Genomic DNA, 15,901 nt, shown 5'->3' with positions numbered 1-15,901 from the left:
ACCAGCATCTAGCACAGAGTTTGGAATAGATTCAGTGTGCAGTATATGTTTGTTGAATGAATAAGTTACACTACTTCTTGATTCAGTCATTATAGCTAATCTCTTCTGGATTATAAGCTCCGAGGAAGGTCTTTGCCTTATACATTCCTCCGTCAGTGATGGTGGGTGCCCTTTAATCATTTATTGTACATATGGAGGAATAAACAATCAAAGAAGTCTTTCTTAGGGTCTGCCACAAATTTGATAGCACTAACACAAGTACCACATTTACACTGACAACCTTCAGTGGCTTCTCATTGCACTTAGGCTAAAACACAAATCTCTTACCGTGGCTTACAAGGCCCCGCGTCATGCCCTTTGTCTTACTTGTTCACTACACTGCAGCCACCCTGGCCTTTTTTTCAGTTCCTCTCATGTGCCACACACTTTCATGCCCCCAAGGACTTGGCACACATTCGTCTGCTGAATGTTCCTCACCTCCTTAAACTGGCTAACTTCTATTTATCCTTCAAGTCTCAGATTAAATGTGGGTTTCTTGGAGAGTCCTTCCCTAAATCAGAAAGTCCCTGTTAATCTCCCTTGGAATACCCTGTTCTTTTCCTTTATAGTACATTTGTAGCTATGTATTGCTGGATTCCCCCACTAGGCTGGAAAGTCTTTGAGGGCAGAGACTATATTTGTCTTGTTTACTTCTGTAAACCTAGTGCCTAGGAGTGTCTAGCACATAGCATTTGCTTAATAAACATTTGCAAAAAATGAATGAATGGCACACACAAGCTTGGTATCATAGGCTGGCTACAGACAGTCCCAGGGCAGGAGCCTAGCTTATCACCTGCTACTTTTTGGTGTCCCAAGCTTCTTAAAGAGGACCATGGAGGCTGCTGGGCACGTAGTTAGGAGTAGTGTCTGATCAGCGGTCCTTAGCTCCTTAGCCTAGGCAGCTACAGAAGCAGAGTCATGAAGAGGGCCAGGTACCTGGAGGAAGAAGCCAGCTCCTATGATTCCTTTGGGACGTCTCTCCCAGGTTTCTCCCCCAACCCCTCAGCCTGTCCACAAGGCCCCCTCTCACATGCACACATCACTTGGGTGTTCTCACCCAATAAAAAAGCCTCCCTGGCCTGTGACTTGCCTCCCTTGCTGCTGCCACCTCTATCACCCACAGACAGATGGGAAATCACCATCAAAGACCAACACTTCCTTCCAGGCTCAGAGGATCACAGCAGGGTCCTGGAAGAAGCTCCTCTAACAGACAGCTCAGGAAAGGATTGACAGGGCTCACAGCTGCCCCTCCCCTCAACACACACACCGACCTAAAATAGGAATGACCATCTGGATCCACTTACAGGGCTGGCTGGGGGAGGGAAGGATAGTAGAGCTGGAACTGCCAAGCTGGGAAATCTTCGAGGGCAAGATGCTGCTTGAAGAGTGAACTCAGGGCACATTCTCTCGGTGGGAGTCACCCACCCCCTCAATTGGCCCCATTTATGAGTCCCCAGGGCTCACATACCACCTCCCTCAGGCGACCTCACTCCTCATCCTGGCATTCAAGGCCCCCATGGTCTGGCTCTAAACCCCAACCTGCTTTTCAAGCCTCATTGCCGTCTCCCTTGGGACTTGCTTGGAGTTAACCTCACTGGGCTGCCCTTCAGAGAATGAGCCCAGCACGTCATCCCTCATGGCATTGCTCACACTGTTCTTTCGGTGGAATGCCCTTCCCCTCCTCTCCTACACTACTTTCAAGGTTTCTGGCAAATGTTCCCTCTTTGCTCCCAGAGCACGAGAGCTGTGTTTTCTACCTATTGAATATTCATGTGTACTTGCATTAGCATTAGCTGTTTACATGTCTGTCTCCCCAGAGAGACTGTGAACTCCTTGAGAAGGGTTCTGACTGGATTTATTGGTCCTTGTAGCCCAAGCACAGCACCCAGCAGATAGGAAGTGCTCGTGAAATGTCACCATTGCTATCCGTTGACCATAGATGGTCTCCTTAAGGGCTCTGTGGAAGAATCACCTCAATCAATAATCCAGGGGAGCAGGGCCAAGCCAGGGGCAATCACTTCTGCAGGCTGGAGTTTCTGCTGGGCATGAGGCACTGTGCCTGGCAGGTGGAAGGGCAGAGTCCTCTCTTCCTCAGTCTTCCTGCTTCTGCTCCATTCACTACCTTCTTTGGCTCCTAGAGACAGGGATCCTCCCCATTAAACCCTAAACTGTCTTCCAGGATGGCTCCAAACCGTTCCATGGTGGGGAGGGGACATCCCCCCCCCCCCGACTCTTCAGACATTAGAGTTTACAAAACGACTTCCTTCTCTGTTCCATTTTATAGATGGGCAAACTTGCCCAAGATTATAGAAAGCACAGCCAGGACCAGAATCTAAGTCTCTTACTTCCAGGTGGCAGTAAAGCACAATGGTTAAACATGAACTCTGGTCAGCCAGCAAGCCCCGTGTTTCAACTTAAGCTCTGACGGTGATTATCATACCTTAGGGAGGTAACTCAGTCTGTCGGCATCAGTTTCCTCATCTCTAAAATGGGAAATGATAATTCACATCTTACAGAGTTCTTGCAAGGTTTATTTGATAGGCTATACCTAAACCATTCCTGGTCCCAAATAAACACTCCATGTTAGCTATTATAGCAGTGAAAACCACACACTACCATTGTAGAATCCTTACTCACTTAAAAAGCACTTCGATGCACCTAATCTCACTATGATTTGGGGCCTTCTTACAATGTGGTAAAGTAACCAGAGCAGGTAACAAGATACTCATTTTACTGATGAGGAAAATGAGCCCAGAGAGGTTCAGGAACTTTTCTGAGATCTAAGCATGTATTAGACTGAGTTGGGGTTTTGACCTTGATCCTGGTCACCTCTGCTGGTGACCCCTCTGAGGTCTACTGACGAGTGATGAGGCTGAAGCCGGCCTGAGATTCTGTAAATCACCACAAAATTGGTGCAAACTACAACCTCATTAGGACCAGGCTATATATATATATATATATATATATATATATAATGAGCTGGGAGCAGGAGAACAAGACTGAACAATAGAATGCCCCCATGCCTGCCCTCTGTCCATCAGGATGCTTTTCTCCCCACATGACCCCTGCCAGACAGAGCACTCGATGGCAGGATGTACAGGGGAGGACTCATGATTCCCAGTGGAACCTAATGTTCAGGGACCATGCACACTCCACATTTCTATTCCACATCTTTCAGATAATGTAGAGGTTCCAATAGGGCAGGAACTAGTCTGTTGTGTGCACTTTCATTAAACCAGTGCTAGGCACATGTAGGAACTCAAAAAGTATCACAGCATTTAAATAAGAAAATGATTTTTAAGGACTTGGACCATGAATCAGAGATTAGGGATCCAGTCCTGGTTTTGCTTCTAACTCACTGGGGTCCTTGGGGAGCCCATTCTTTTCCACCCCTCTTTAGAACTGATTGTCTCTCTTTAGAAAATGTGGAGATTAGGGCTAGATCAGTGGTCCTCAGTTCTGGCCATGCTTAGAATGAATCTGGGATGCTTAAAAATAATGGATGGAGGGGCACCTGGGTGGGTCAGCTGGTTAAGCCTCTGAGTCTTGGTTTCGGCTCAGGTCATGATTTCGCAGTTCGTGGGTTTGAGCCCCATATCAGGTTCTGTGCTGACAGTGTGGAGCCTGCTTGGGATCTCTCTCTGCCCCTCCTCTGCTTGCTCTGTCTCTCTCAAAATAAACAAACTTTAAAAAATGGATAGGTATCTCAGATCAATTAAAACGATCTCTGGGGTGAGACCTTGGTAGTTTTTAAAGGATCCTGGGTGATTCTGATGGTATAGCCAGAGCTGAGAACCTCTGAGCTAGATGCCTTTTAAGTTCTGCAGCCATATTTTAGTACATGCTGAAGCAAAGAGATGGGCAGCAGGCCTCTAGGGCCATGTCTGCCCCCACAAACACAGGAGGTCCACTTCTAATGTGTTTTGCTATACATTCACCGGGCGGGCTTATCTGACTCCAGCCTCTCTTATCAGCAGGGCTGGTGACAGCTCTGGGTGAGTCACACATGTGGAAACATGTAGAAAATGGAGCACCATGCAATCTTTCTTACTCTCTCTCTAGTTTTCTCTTTTCCAGAATGTCATATAGTTGGAATCATACAGTGTGGCTTTCAGACTGGCTTTTTTCATTATGCGATATGCATTTAAATTTCCTCCATGTCTTTGTGGCTTGATAGCGCATTTCTTTTTATCACTGAATAATACGTTGTGTGGCAATACCACAATTTATTGATTCACCTTTTGCAGGACTTCCTGGTTGCTTCAGTTTGGGGCAATTACCAATAAAGCTGCTACAAACATTTGTGCACAGGTTTTTGCATGGACGTTCAGTTTTCAACTCATTTGGATAAATAGGAGAGCGACTGCTGAATCCTCTGGTAAGACTATTGAGCTTTGTAAGAAACTGCCCGCTGTCTTCTCAAGTGGCTGTGCCATTTTGCATCCTCACCAGCAGTGGGCATTCCTGTTGCTCCACATCCTTGTCAACATTTTCGATATCTCATTTTTGACTTAATTTGCGATTCCTTAATGACATAATGCAAGCATCTTTTCATATGCTCACTAGTCACCTGTAAATCCTCTTTGGTGAAGTATCTATTCAGATTTTTTGCCCATTTTTTAAATTGGGTTGTTTTCATACTGTTGAGTTTTAAGAGTTCTTTGTATATTTGGGGGTACAAATCCTTTATCTGACACGTTTTGCAAACAATTTCAGTCCTTGGCTTGTCTTTTTCATTCTCGTAATGATGATTTCACAGAGCAGAAGTTTTTAATGAAATCTAATTTATCAATTCTTTCACGGATTATGCTTTTGATGTTGTATCTGAAAACTCATCACCAAACCCAAGGTCACTCAGATTTTTCTCGTTTATCTTCTAGAAGTTTTATTGTTTGGTGTTTTACATTTGGGTTTATGATCCATTTTGAGTTAACATTTGTGAACAATGTACAGTGTTTAAATCCAGCACCATTTATTGAAAAGACTATCCTTTCTCCATTGGATGGACTTTGCTCCTTTGTCAAAGATCAGTCGATTGTATTTATATGGATTTACTTCTGGTTCCTCTCCTCATTCCATTGATCTATTTGTTCCTTTGCCAGTACCACACTGTCTTGATTATCGTAGCTTTATGAGTCTTGAGTTGGGTAATGCCAGTCCTCCTTTGTTCTTTGACTTCGTTGGCTATTCTGGGTCTTTTGCCTCTGTATATCAACTTTAGAACCAATTTGTCGATATTCTCAAAATAACTTACTGGGATTTTGATTGGGATTTCACTGACACTATAGATCAAGTTGGGAAGAAATGACATTGTAATATTGAGTCTTCCTATACATGAGCATAACGTATCTCTTCATTTATTTTGATTTTCCTTGATTTCTTGAATCAGAGTTTTGTAGTTTTCCTCATATAGATCTGTACATATTTTGTCAGAGTTATTCCTAAGGTTTTTTTGTTTTGTTTTTGGTGCTGAACAGCTGGAGCACAGGGGATTTCTAGGGCAGTGACGCTATTCTGTATGACAGTGTAATGGTAGATACATGACGTTATGCATTTGTCAAAACCCACAGAACTATACAAAGACTGAACCTTACGGACTTTAGTTAATAATGGTATATCAATATTGGCTCATTAATTATAACAATGTACCATGGTAATGCAATAAATTAATAGCAGGGGAAACTGAGCCAGGGAGGGGGTGTATATGGGACTCTTTGTATTATTTGCTCAGCTGAATGTAAGCCTAAAACTGCTCTAAAAAACAAAGTCTATTAAAAAAAGAAAAAGAAAAAGGGAGTACCAACTCCAAATGAAAGGGAACTCCTGGTGAAATCTTCCAGTGACTCCTCCTTGCTTACAGGATCAAGTCCACAGCCTCTCACCAAGCACAGGGAGTTCTCTACAGTTGGACTGCCCCTTCAGCCCATGAGCCAGCCTACCCTCTACAGTGCAGCTGAACTGAATCACTCAGGCTCCACGAGGGAATCTGGGACTTTACACTACTGCCTTGGCCTGGAACACTGTCTCTCCTTTGCCTGGTCTGCAAGTGTCTTGAAGAAGCTTCTAGAAGACTTCAGTTTGGACACAAAGAAATAGTACCAGTCCAAAGCACCTGCTTCATAACACAGCCTATTGTGCTTCTGTTCCTGGTGGGATCTCCTTCCAGTCTCCTGTACTAAACCGAGCATGCCCTGCTGCCTCTCCCTCCAACCCCCCACCCCATTCTTTCCAAATGTACAAACAGAAGAATCACAAAATTCCAGCAGTGAAGCTATTGTTCCCACAATATTAAACCACAGTCCTGAAACTTCACCAACACACCTTAGGGTGCCATAACAAGTTCATAGGGGGCACAGTAGGAGATTTTAAAATTTGAGAGATACTCAACATCAGTTGCTACTGAGAGATCTACTAGCTCAAGGTAGTTCATTGTTTCATCATTAAGTTGTGGCACATTCCTTTGATTATGTCATCTTTGAGAAGCTGGGTTTTTAGTGGTTGCTGTGATAAAAAGCAACTGAAAGTCAATGTGGAATAGGAAATGAGGGTGGTAGTGTCTAATCTGATTAGAAAGTTTGACAAGTTTTATAGTGCCCAACAAGCACACAGATCCCATTAGTTATTGTATTTAAAAATGAAATAGTTTTTTCTAGTTTATATGTACTATTTTTTAAAATGATGACTGACTTGGTAGGACATAAATTCTTATAATGTGATTTCGGTTTAATTACTTGATAAATTGAACTGTTAGGTATTTCTTTTGGTTTAGAGACTCCATGGGAAAATTACTGAGCCACTAATGCTGGGGTGAGAGTGCTGTGAACTGAGAAAGTTTGGGAATCTGGTCTAAGAAATCCTCTAATCCAGAGCACATCAAAAAATTGTAGGGTATAGGGCACCAGGGGTGGCTCAGTTGGTTGAGCATCTGACTATTGGTCCTTGGCTCAGCTCATGATCTCACAGTTTGTGGGTTTGAGCCCCAAGCTCTGCACTGACAGCCCCAAGCCTGCTTGGGATTCTGTCTCTCCCTCTCTGTTCCTTCCCGGCTTACTGCGTACTTGCTGTCTCTTTCCAAAGTAAATAAACTTAAAAAACACACAAAACTGTAGGTTGTTAGGGGTACCTGGCTGGCTCAGTTGGTGGAGCATGCGACTCTTAATCTCAGGGTTGTGGGTTTGAACCCACATTGGGTATAGAGATTACTTAAAAATAAAATCTTAAAAAAAAAACAAAAACAAAAAAACTGTAGGTTGTGAAACCATTTAGTGGGTTATGGCCAGCATTTCCTCTCCTTAATAAAATAGAAAAGTAAATATGGATGATAAATAGAACATATTGCATGTAGCAAGGGTAATAAACATTATTGTATAAAACTTATGTTCATTATATACATAGAAATAAGCATGGGTATCTTGGGTCACAATGTAAAATGTGTATTTCTGGTTTGGGTTCTGATTTTAGAAGTCTGAAAAGCCACTAAGACTTCACCTCCTTATTTTAGAGTTGAGAAAACAGCCCGGAGAGTGAAAGCTGATTATTGCAATTCACAGCCACCAGTGCCAGGCTCTGCTGCGCTTCGCCCTGCTAGGCTGAGTGGCCACTGCTTCACAGGGATCCTCCAAGGCAGGTCTCATTCTACCCAGGAGAGGTATGGTTACTCAGAGTCACATAGCTACACAGGTGAGGGATCAGGTGCCCTCACTTTGGTCCCAAGACCCCCTCGCACCCCACAAATGCCAGCAGCCACACCTAGAACAAAATGGTTTTAATCAATTGCGTCACCCTCACTCTCCTGGGAGCGGAGCAACAAAAAGGCTCGGCTCCTGCCCCCAGAGGACAGTAAGGCTTAATGTGTCTCTCCACACTGCAGGGCCCAGGCTGGGCAGGCTGGGGGAGGGAGGGGGGGAGGGGGGAGGCACGGAGAGAGGAAATGGCAGGTGGCTCCAACACAGGAAAGCAAAGGGGCCCCTGCTGGTCTTTGGGCCCCAGGGCCCAGCCCCAGTACTCCTGCTTTCCCCTCCCTGGCTGGAGAAAGGTCATGGAGAAGAGACAGGGGAGCAAGTCCCAGCAGCAGGAAAAGCAGCAGCAGCTGTTTCCTTCACCAATAAATATACTTCATTACCAAGCTAGAAGAGAAGGGCGGGAGAGGGGCTGGGTGGGGAGGAAGGGGGAGAAGCTGCCACCTGTGTTGCTGGGATTAAAGCAATGACGAGATGGTGCCAGACCCCCCACCACTATCCTCACCCCCCTCCCCCTGTCTTCTTAAAACTGTGAAAAAGCTTTTAACATGGCCCTCCTGTCTCCAGGGCTGATCTGAAGCCTGACTGAGAGGAGGCACCTGGCAGAGACCAGGCGGAGGGAGGGAAGGACAGAGGGAGGGAAGAAGGGAGGCTGCAGCTCCCCAGAGGCTGCAGCTGGAGGGCTGGAGCCAAGTAAGCACTGAGGGGAAAGGGAGGGAGAGGGAGGAAGGCTGAGCAACTATGAGAGCAGCTCCCAGCTGAGAGCCAAGGGGGCAGAGAGATGCTTGGTGAGTGGTGGGGTGACTGCTGTCCAGTGTCAAGCTTGGGCTGCTGAGGAGGGAGGGGGCTGAGTTACGGATTTTCCCATCTGAGTGACTCAGGAGACCCCCCTCTCCCTCCCCCACCCCCAAGAGCAGCAGGGGACAGAGAAAAGCCATCACTTCTTTGGTCTTTGTGGCGGCTCAGCACATGGGGTGGGAGGGAGGGCAGAAAGGGCCCTTAGCAGAGAGTGCCACCTCAGCGAGAGAGAATAGGCCTGGCTGGGAGCTCTGGCAGAAAGGTCACAGTGAGGCCAAGGAGCCCCCAGAAAGAGGAGTGGGAGTGGTTGCAGTGCAGCGCAGAAGGGGATGGTGCGGTGCCCCACCCTCTGCCAGGGCCCTTGGGAAAGGCTAAGCCCCCTAAGCCCCCAGAGATGGCCAGTGAGAGCAGGCACAGGGTCCAGAGCTAGCACTGGGAGAAGGGCGAGAAAGCTCTAGTGCCCAGGCAGGGGCCTGGCCTTGCCTACTGCAGGACTCCCACCTTCCTTCTGCTTCCACCCTGAAACGGGGCGGGGGTGGCGGGTGAAGGGAGCTCTGGAGGGGGGGGGGGGCATCCTTTCTCAGAACCTTCCCTGAAGCCATGGAGGAGCTAGCCTTGCCCGCAGGAGCAAGAGTGGCAGCAGGTCAAGGCTAGCCCTTAGACTGGAAGTCCACTCCCCTTCCTGCCGCCAGCTGAAGGGTAGGACAGTCCTTGAAGACAGCTTCAGCCCTTGTCTCCCACCCAGCCCGAGGCAGGTCAGAGCCCTCCAGGGATGTGGAAGCGGGCATATGGGTGGGGGGCATATGGAGGGGCTTCCCCTCCTGCTCTTCTGCTCGGAGCTGGGTCCAGTCAAGGGGCAATCTGAAAGCCAGCAAGTTGTAGCAACCCCCCACCCCCAATGCCGAACTAACAAACAAAACAGGGAAATGAAAAAAATGTGGGGGGGGGGGACAAACCAAAACAGAACCCCCTGACCTCCTGCCCATGGTGGAGGGTCCAGCCAGCAGCGGGCGCTGGGGACCAAGGCCAGGAGGGTCTAGCTGGGCCGGCACTGAACCTGGCCCTCGGAGCTGTCCTCATCATCGGAGGCCCCAGCACCCCCACTGCTCAGGCCTGTGATCCGGTAGCCCATGTTGAGCAGCATCACCTCCAACGGGTCAGCATTCATGCGCCGCTGGTTGGCCTGGGAAGCGCCCTCCATGTCCTCCACAACTCGGCCTGTGAGGTCTTCACTCTGGGGGTGGGGGGGAAGGCACACATAGTCCTGGGATGGATGTGTGGGGAAGTCAGGAAACACACACACACAGCTGCAGCAATACATGCGGAGAGGGGTGTACAGAGCAGGAGACGCGCAGGGGTGTCCATTTGTACACACGCCCTTATGTGTACATGGGTGCAGGCGAACCCACACACTGGGGTAAGTACAGGACACATGGTCACCAGGATATATATGTGAGGGAGAGGACACACCAGGGGGTTACACACATGGGGGGGCCACATGGTAATATATACAACTGAGAGGGGACACAACATATATATGAGGGGGGTGCACATGCTGGGATACATACTGGGGGGCATACCCATATCAGGATACACATTGCAGGGGGGCCCATACCAGGAAACAATAGGGACTCACACCAGGGTCTGCTGGGCATACTAGATACCCAGGATGGGGGCATTGTCTGTGTCCTCCACCCCACTCTTGTCTGTCATCACTCCCAACAACCCTTCATCCTTTTCCTCTCCCCTCATGGGAGAACCCCTGTAGAGTTCTCTTTAAAATTCACAGTAAATTGCCTCTGTAATTAGATGCACCACTTGACTTCTGTTTTTCTGGCTAGAAAGGGAAGGCAAGTGGGACAGAGGGCAGGAGAGGCCTCAGGCCAGCCTGCCTGACTACCCACCCTGGGAGTAGAGGGGACCACACCATCCTAAGTGTTCCTGTGGGCTGGACACTTTGCATCTGGAGGCATCACTTTATCCTTAAAGTAACCTTTTGAGGTGGGGCTGTCATTCCCATTCCAACGTAAACGATAAAAACCTGGTCAGAGGTAGTTCAGTCCCTCAGGCAGTGAGTGAAGGGACCAGGATTCAAACTTAGGCTCACCAGATGCCGAAGCCCGCACACTTCTCATGTAACTAAGGGACTGGCTTTGCCCAGCTTCTGGGGGACACAACACAGTGGTATAGGAAGGGCAGGGTACCCAGGGAGCCTCTGAGGTACTGCTCTCATGAGATGGTGCCGGAGCTCTGGTACCCTCCCTACCCTCCCGCATCCCTGTCCTTGGTTACTGTTTCCCGTGAGTCTCATCTTCTCAGCTCATTCAGGGATATGACCCCAGAAACCAGGAACCAACTCCTGCTCCTGGAGCTGCCCACTACATTTGGCACTTTCAGAACTTGATGGCTACCACCTTGACATGGTGTTGAGCCCTTTGGTAAGAGCTTCTAGCCTTTGGGTGACTCATGTTCTTTCCCAACCCTCCCAGGCTCAGCTGAAGGCCTTGCACAGGCTCCAACCCAACCTTCTTCCCTGTCTAGTTCTGGCCATCTTCTCTACACCCTCACCTCTGGCCGGGGGTTCCAGAGCCGCACAACAGGGTCAATGCCGCTGGTGGCCAGGAAGCAGTAGCTGGGGTGTGGCTGCAGGCAGTTGACGATGGACTCGTCCCCCTGGAGTACGCGGACCAGGTTGGTGGTCTCCTTTTCCCAGATGAAGAAGGAGCCATCGTCAGAGCCACTGACGATGTACTGAGCGTTGCTGGCAGAGGGGCAAAGGGCAGGGAGGTCAGGTGGGGTACCGCCCTACAGCCTCAAGTAGGGGCTGTGTGGCTTAGGGCAAGGGGGAGCATGGAGGTCTGGAGCTGCTGAGCCCCCCAAACTCTGGGGTCCTCACTTGACTTAGAACTCCCATACACATGGTAATCCTTTCCATACTACAGAGCTCCAGTCGCTGTCCAGCTAGTTTCTTAAACTCAGATCAGGGACTGCTTGGGACCCCCCCCAAGATACTCTCCCTCAAAGTACATTATAAGCTCCTCGCGTGCTGGATCAGATCTTGCATCTCTTAGGTCTCTGGGAACACTCTTGTCTAAGCCTTCCCTCAGCAGTCCTCGGCTTTCGGGGTCCAGTATCCTGATCCTACAGTACGTCTGCCCCCCACACACCGGTGACACTTAGAAGGGATCTTGATGGAGAGGTTCTTGACATTCAAGTGTCTCACCTACCCTAAGAAAGTACACCATCTAAAAGGAGGGTTGGGGGTGATAGGGTCTGATGTGACACGGGCTATGTCCCTCAGTACCTGGGGCACAGTTCTGAGAAGACAACTGTGCCTAGACTACCAGCTTCTGAGGCTCTTGCCTCATAGCCTCAGCAGAGGGAAGCACCAAGCATCCACATAAAGAAACCAAGCTCCAGCACATGGAGACAGAGGAGGAGGAGGTGGGGGCTAAAGGCACGGTCTAGGCCCCTCATTGGGTACCTTATGGATTACCTCATTAATCCTCATTATGGCCCCATGAGTGGGGATGGTTGGTTTCATTCTGTAGACGAAGAGGCTGAGGCCCACAGAGTTGTGAAACCATTTGATCAAGGATATAGAGGCAGAGCTGGGATTTGAGACTTTTTTTAAAAGCATTATGCCCCCACGCCCCCTTCAACCTCCTGTTGCCAACCAGGCTGTGCCCTCCTTCTCTTCAGGGCCTCGGACCTGCCAAAGAAATTGGCCTCCTTGATATCCGTGGTGGTGTTGCAGTGGCCACAGTAGCGGAACTGGTAGTCGTAGCTTCGTTCCCGCAGCACCATCTCATCCTCCGAGATGGAGTCCTTGCGGCTTGTGCTGCGGAGGCGGACGGGGCCGCCACCGCCACCACCAGCTCCCTTCTTCTCTTCTGGAGGCAGAGAGCAAGGAAAGGTGAAGCCTGTCCCTCTCTCCACTCCCCCATTTGTCTCCACCCCGGCCCTGTTTTCAGCCCAGGTGCTAGCAATGTAGGGCTACCTGCCTAAACCTATCTGGAAAACCGGGAATGACTCTGAGGAAGAAGCATCTTTGGACCCAGTCCTTGAGGATGTTCAAGAGGTGACCTATGATGCTAGGAGGGCCTTGGCTCAGGTCCCTGAATAATGTCTAGAAGCCCCAAGAATGCATAGACCCATGCATTCTGTTTCTGTGGAGGTGAGAGGCAGGGAGGGGAAGGTGAAGCACTTCCGAGAGAGCCGTGAGGGGGTGGTTTTTCTAAACAGATCCATAGCTCTGAAGGCAGTACGGTCCAAACCCTTCCCCACTGGAAGACAAGTTATCATGGATCCCAGCTGAGGCACTGATCAGTTAAGTGCCTTGGGTAAAAAAAACAAAAAACAAAAAACAAAAAAACACAAAACACACCAGTTTTCTCGTGCCTTAAAAGTGCCTTGATTCTGCCTGCCTCGGGGCCTTTGCATGTCTGGTCCCTAGGCCAGGAATTCTTCACCTCCCACAGCTACACTTTGTATCCAGTTACCTCTTCCTCCTCATCCTTGAGATCTCAGCTTAAATGTTTCCTCCCCTAGAATCCTAGCCTTCCATCAAGTCCTACCCCATACACCTATACCACATCAGGCCCCCATGGCACATATCACACCCTGTTTCTCCTTCATCACTTGGTTCCTTCACTAGAGCTGTGAATTCCTTAATACAGAAATACCATCTGACTTGTTCACAGCTGTACTCCCAGGACCCAGCACAATGCCTGGCACAAGGTAGATACTTGATAACTATGCAAACAAGTGAATCAATCCCACGGTTAGTAAACTGCATAAGGAGAGAAGTGAGGATCCACGTCTGCCTCCAGAGCACAAATCCCACAAATCCCCAGCTCACTCTCCAATGCTACTGAGGTGAGCTGGGCAGGGCTTCAAATGCTCTCCGTGCAGGTAAAGGCAGTGTGTTCAGAGAGGCTGTGCTTCACCCGAGATCACATGGTTACCACTTGGCAGAGCTGAGGTTGGAGCCCGAGGTTCCACACCCCATGTGTGAAGCATTTCTATCGCCCTGTACTGCTGCCTCTGCCGCAAGCATGCAAACTGGAACGAGTGCAAGCCCCAGCTGCCGCCCCTTACTCAGATGACCAACGGGACAGCCAAGGCCCTGTCTGTGAGCAGGTGAGAATGCCCAGCTGGAGCCACACGGCCTGATTGGGCTCAACTTACTCCTGTCTTGAGTCCCGGGCATCACACGAGGTGTTCGAAACGTGCTATTGCTAATCCTCAACAGAAACTCTGAATGGGAGGTGCGATCACTCTCCCTTTACAGATGAAAAACCTGAGTCTCAAAGAGACTAAGTGACTATCCCACAGTCACATGGTTTCTGAATTAGCAGCTGAATCCAGGCCTCTCTGATCTCAGAACCATGTCCTCTCCAGATGTCATGTAGCACCTCAAATAGAGGAACAGCACCCTCTCCCCAGTGCCCACTCACCACCATCATTTTTGGAGAAGAGGGCTGCTGTGATGTCGCGGCCCAATGCATCACAAGCGCTGCTGTGGGCCTGCTCCGGGAACTTCCCTTTGAAGTCATCCAGGCACTCCAGGGCCTCAGCCACGTACTTGAGCTCAAAGAGGCAGCGGGCCAGGCGGAAGTGTGCCTTCAGGTGGCATGGGTTTAGGGAGATGGCCTTGAGGCAGTCCCTCAGGGCATCGTAGTGGTCACCATCCCTGGGAAGGCAGGGGAGTGTGGCTTGGAGGTGGGGCTGCATGGCAATCAGGAGTCCACTCAGTCTCCCCCGCTTTCTGTGGCCACCTCAGTCCACCTCTGACAGATCTCAGGATAAGGGTACTTGGGAATGAAGAGAACCCTGGCTCAGCCCAGGCTTTGCTCCCCAGGAGACACAGTATATTAAGGAGATAAGTCAGGAATCCTGAAGTCTAAGAGGGGGATGGGAGAAAGGGAATGGGGGAGGGGGGAGGGGGTATGTGTGGGGAGAAAAACAAAAAAAAAAACAGTGCCAGGCTGCCCTCTGCTGGGCACAGAGTGCAACTGCTCACTGGCTCACCCCAGGCACCCGCAGCTCTGCAGCAGAAGGCCTGGCATCTTGCCCACCTCAGGCTCCCCAAGCCCTCCTTCTTTCTCCAACCACCTCCTCAAATCCCCCCGGCTGGTCTTCAAAGCCATGGCCAAGGCAGGGGGCTCTCAAGGACAGTTCTGTGGTCTGGAGAAGCCAGAAGTGCCAGGCTGGGGACTCGGGGTCTGACCAGCAGGCAGCAAGCCCTCAGCCAGACCCCCCTCTGTCCTGGCTGACTGATCCACAGCAGCTGTGGCCTCTACCTCCCGGGGCTGAAGGATGGGGCCTGACAGACTGGCAGAGTCAGCTCTCTGGAAGCTGATGGTAAAGGGGGGTATGCACACCAGGAGCTCCAAATCGTCTCTACTCACTTCTTCCACCTCCCAAAGCATGGATAAAGGGAAGTGGGGATGGTTTTGGGGGGAGAGCAAGCAGGGACGGGTCAAAAGAAAGCCCCCACTCTCCCACCCCATGCCAGAATATAGGGTACACTCCCCCCAGCACCTCTCATCTGTTCCCACCTCTCATTTGGAAAGCCAGACCGGTCACAGGGGCCACTTCTCCTTTGGCAGCTTTTTTTTTTCCTTTTTTTTTTTTTTTCTGCTGGGCTGAGGTGGGCCTAGCAGCACTCCCCAGAGTTGATGCTCCTTCCACCAAAGCACAGCTCACAACCCGCCTGAATAGGGCCAAAGCATACCCAACAGGGGAAATGTCCTCCTGACTCCTCTCCTACAGCACCAGAGGGGGCATCCAGCCCTGGCAGCAGGAACAAGCAGCTCACCAGTGTGGGAGGAGGCAGGGGACAAAGTGCTTTGAAGGCATGGCCTGCGTCAGAACGACTGGCTGTGATGAAGGAGGAGGGACTGTTTGGAAATCCAACTGCCACCTGCAAAGTGCCCCTCAGAGCTCCTGGAGAGAGCCAGACAGAGACCAACCAGGAGCCGGAGGGTGACAGCTCCCACCGCATCCAGGAGCAGATGGCAGCCCTGGAGAGACCGGCCTGGGACAGAATGTGACATTCTAGGGGTCACTGGCAGGCATGTGGGGATGGGGAGAGAGCAGGCTGGCCCCAGGGCTCACCCATCCAGACTCACTGCCAGATCAATCTCCCTGAAAGGACAGCCCTCAGCACATCCCTCTCCTGCTCAAAACTCTTCAGTAGCTGCCCATCATCCCACTGAATCCAGGCCAAAACGCCACCGCTCTGCATTCCAAGTTCTTCCCAGGCCGGCCCCAGGCTACCTCACAGACTCATCTCCTGCCAGTCCCTTCCAGAACCCTCT

General features: G+C 50.0%; 1 protein-coding gene across 3 annotated transcripts in view; it reads right to left on the bottom strand.

The window, feature by feature from the left end:
- Positions 1–7,789: 7,789 nt before the first annotated feature.
- Positions 7,790–15,901, bottom strand: part of WDTC1 (WD and tetratricopeptide repeats 1) — a 64,088-nt gene continuing 55,976 nt past the window's right edge. The window contains exons 13-16 of one of the 3 annotated variants that reach the window (XM_042995741.1): positions 14,036–14,271; positions 12,289–12,469; positions 11,145–11,337; positions 7,790–9,810 (exon numbers count right to left, since the gene is read on the bottom strand). In XM_042995741.1, coding sequence (XP_042851675.1) covers positions 9,613–9,810; positions 11,145–11,337; positions 12,289–12,469; positions 14,036–14,271 — 808 coding nt within the window. In that variant the 3' untranslated portion in view covers positions 7,790–9,612. Of the gene's footprint in view, positions 9,811–11,144; positions 11,338–12,253; positions 12,470–14,035; positions 14,272–15,901 lie in introns of all 3 variants that reach the window. The other 2 variants (XM_042995742.1, XM_042995743.1) reach the window with 2 other exon arrangements.

The sequence above is a fragment of the Panthera tigris genome, chromosome C1 (genome assembly GCF_018350195.1).
Source record: "Panthera tigris isolate Pti1 chromosome C1, P.tigris_Pti1_mat1.1, whole genome shotgun sequence".
In the NCBI taxonomy this organism is placed as follows: domain Eukaryota; kingdom Metazoa; phylum Chordata; class Mammalia; order Carnivora; family Felidae; genus Panthera; species Panthera tigris.
Note: the sequence above shows the minus strand (reverse complement) of the source record. Positions and strands in the feature narration are given on the sequence as shown.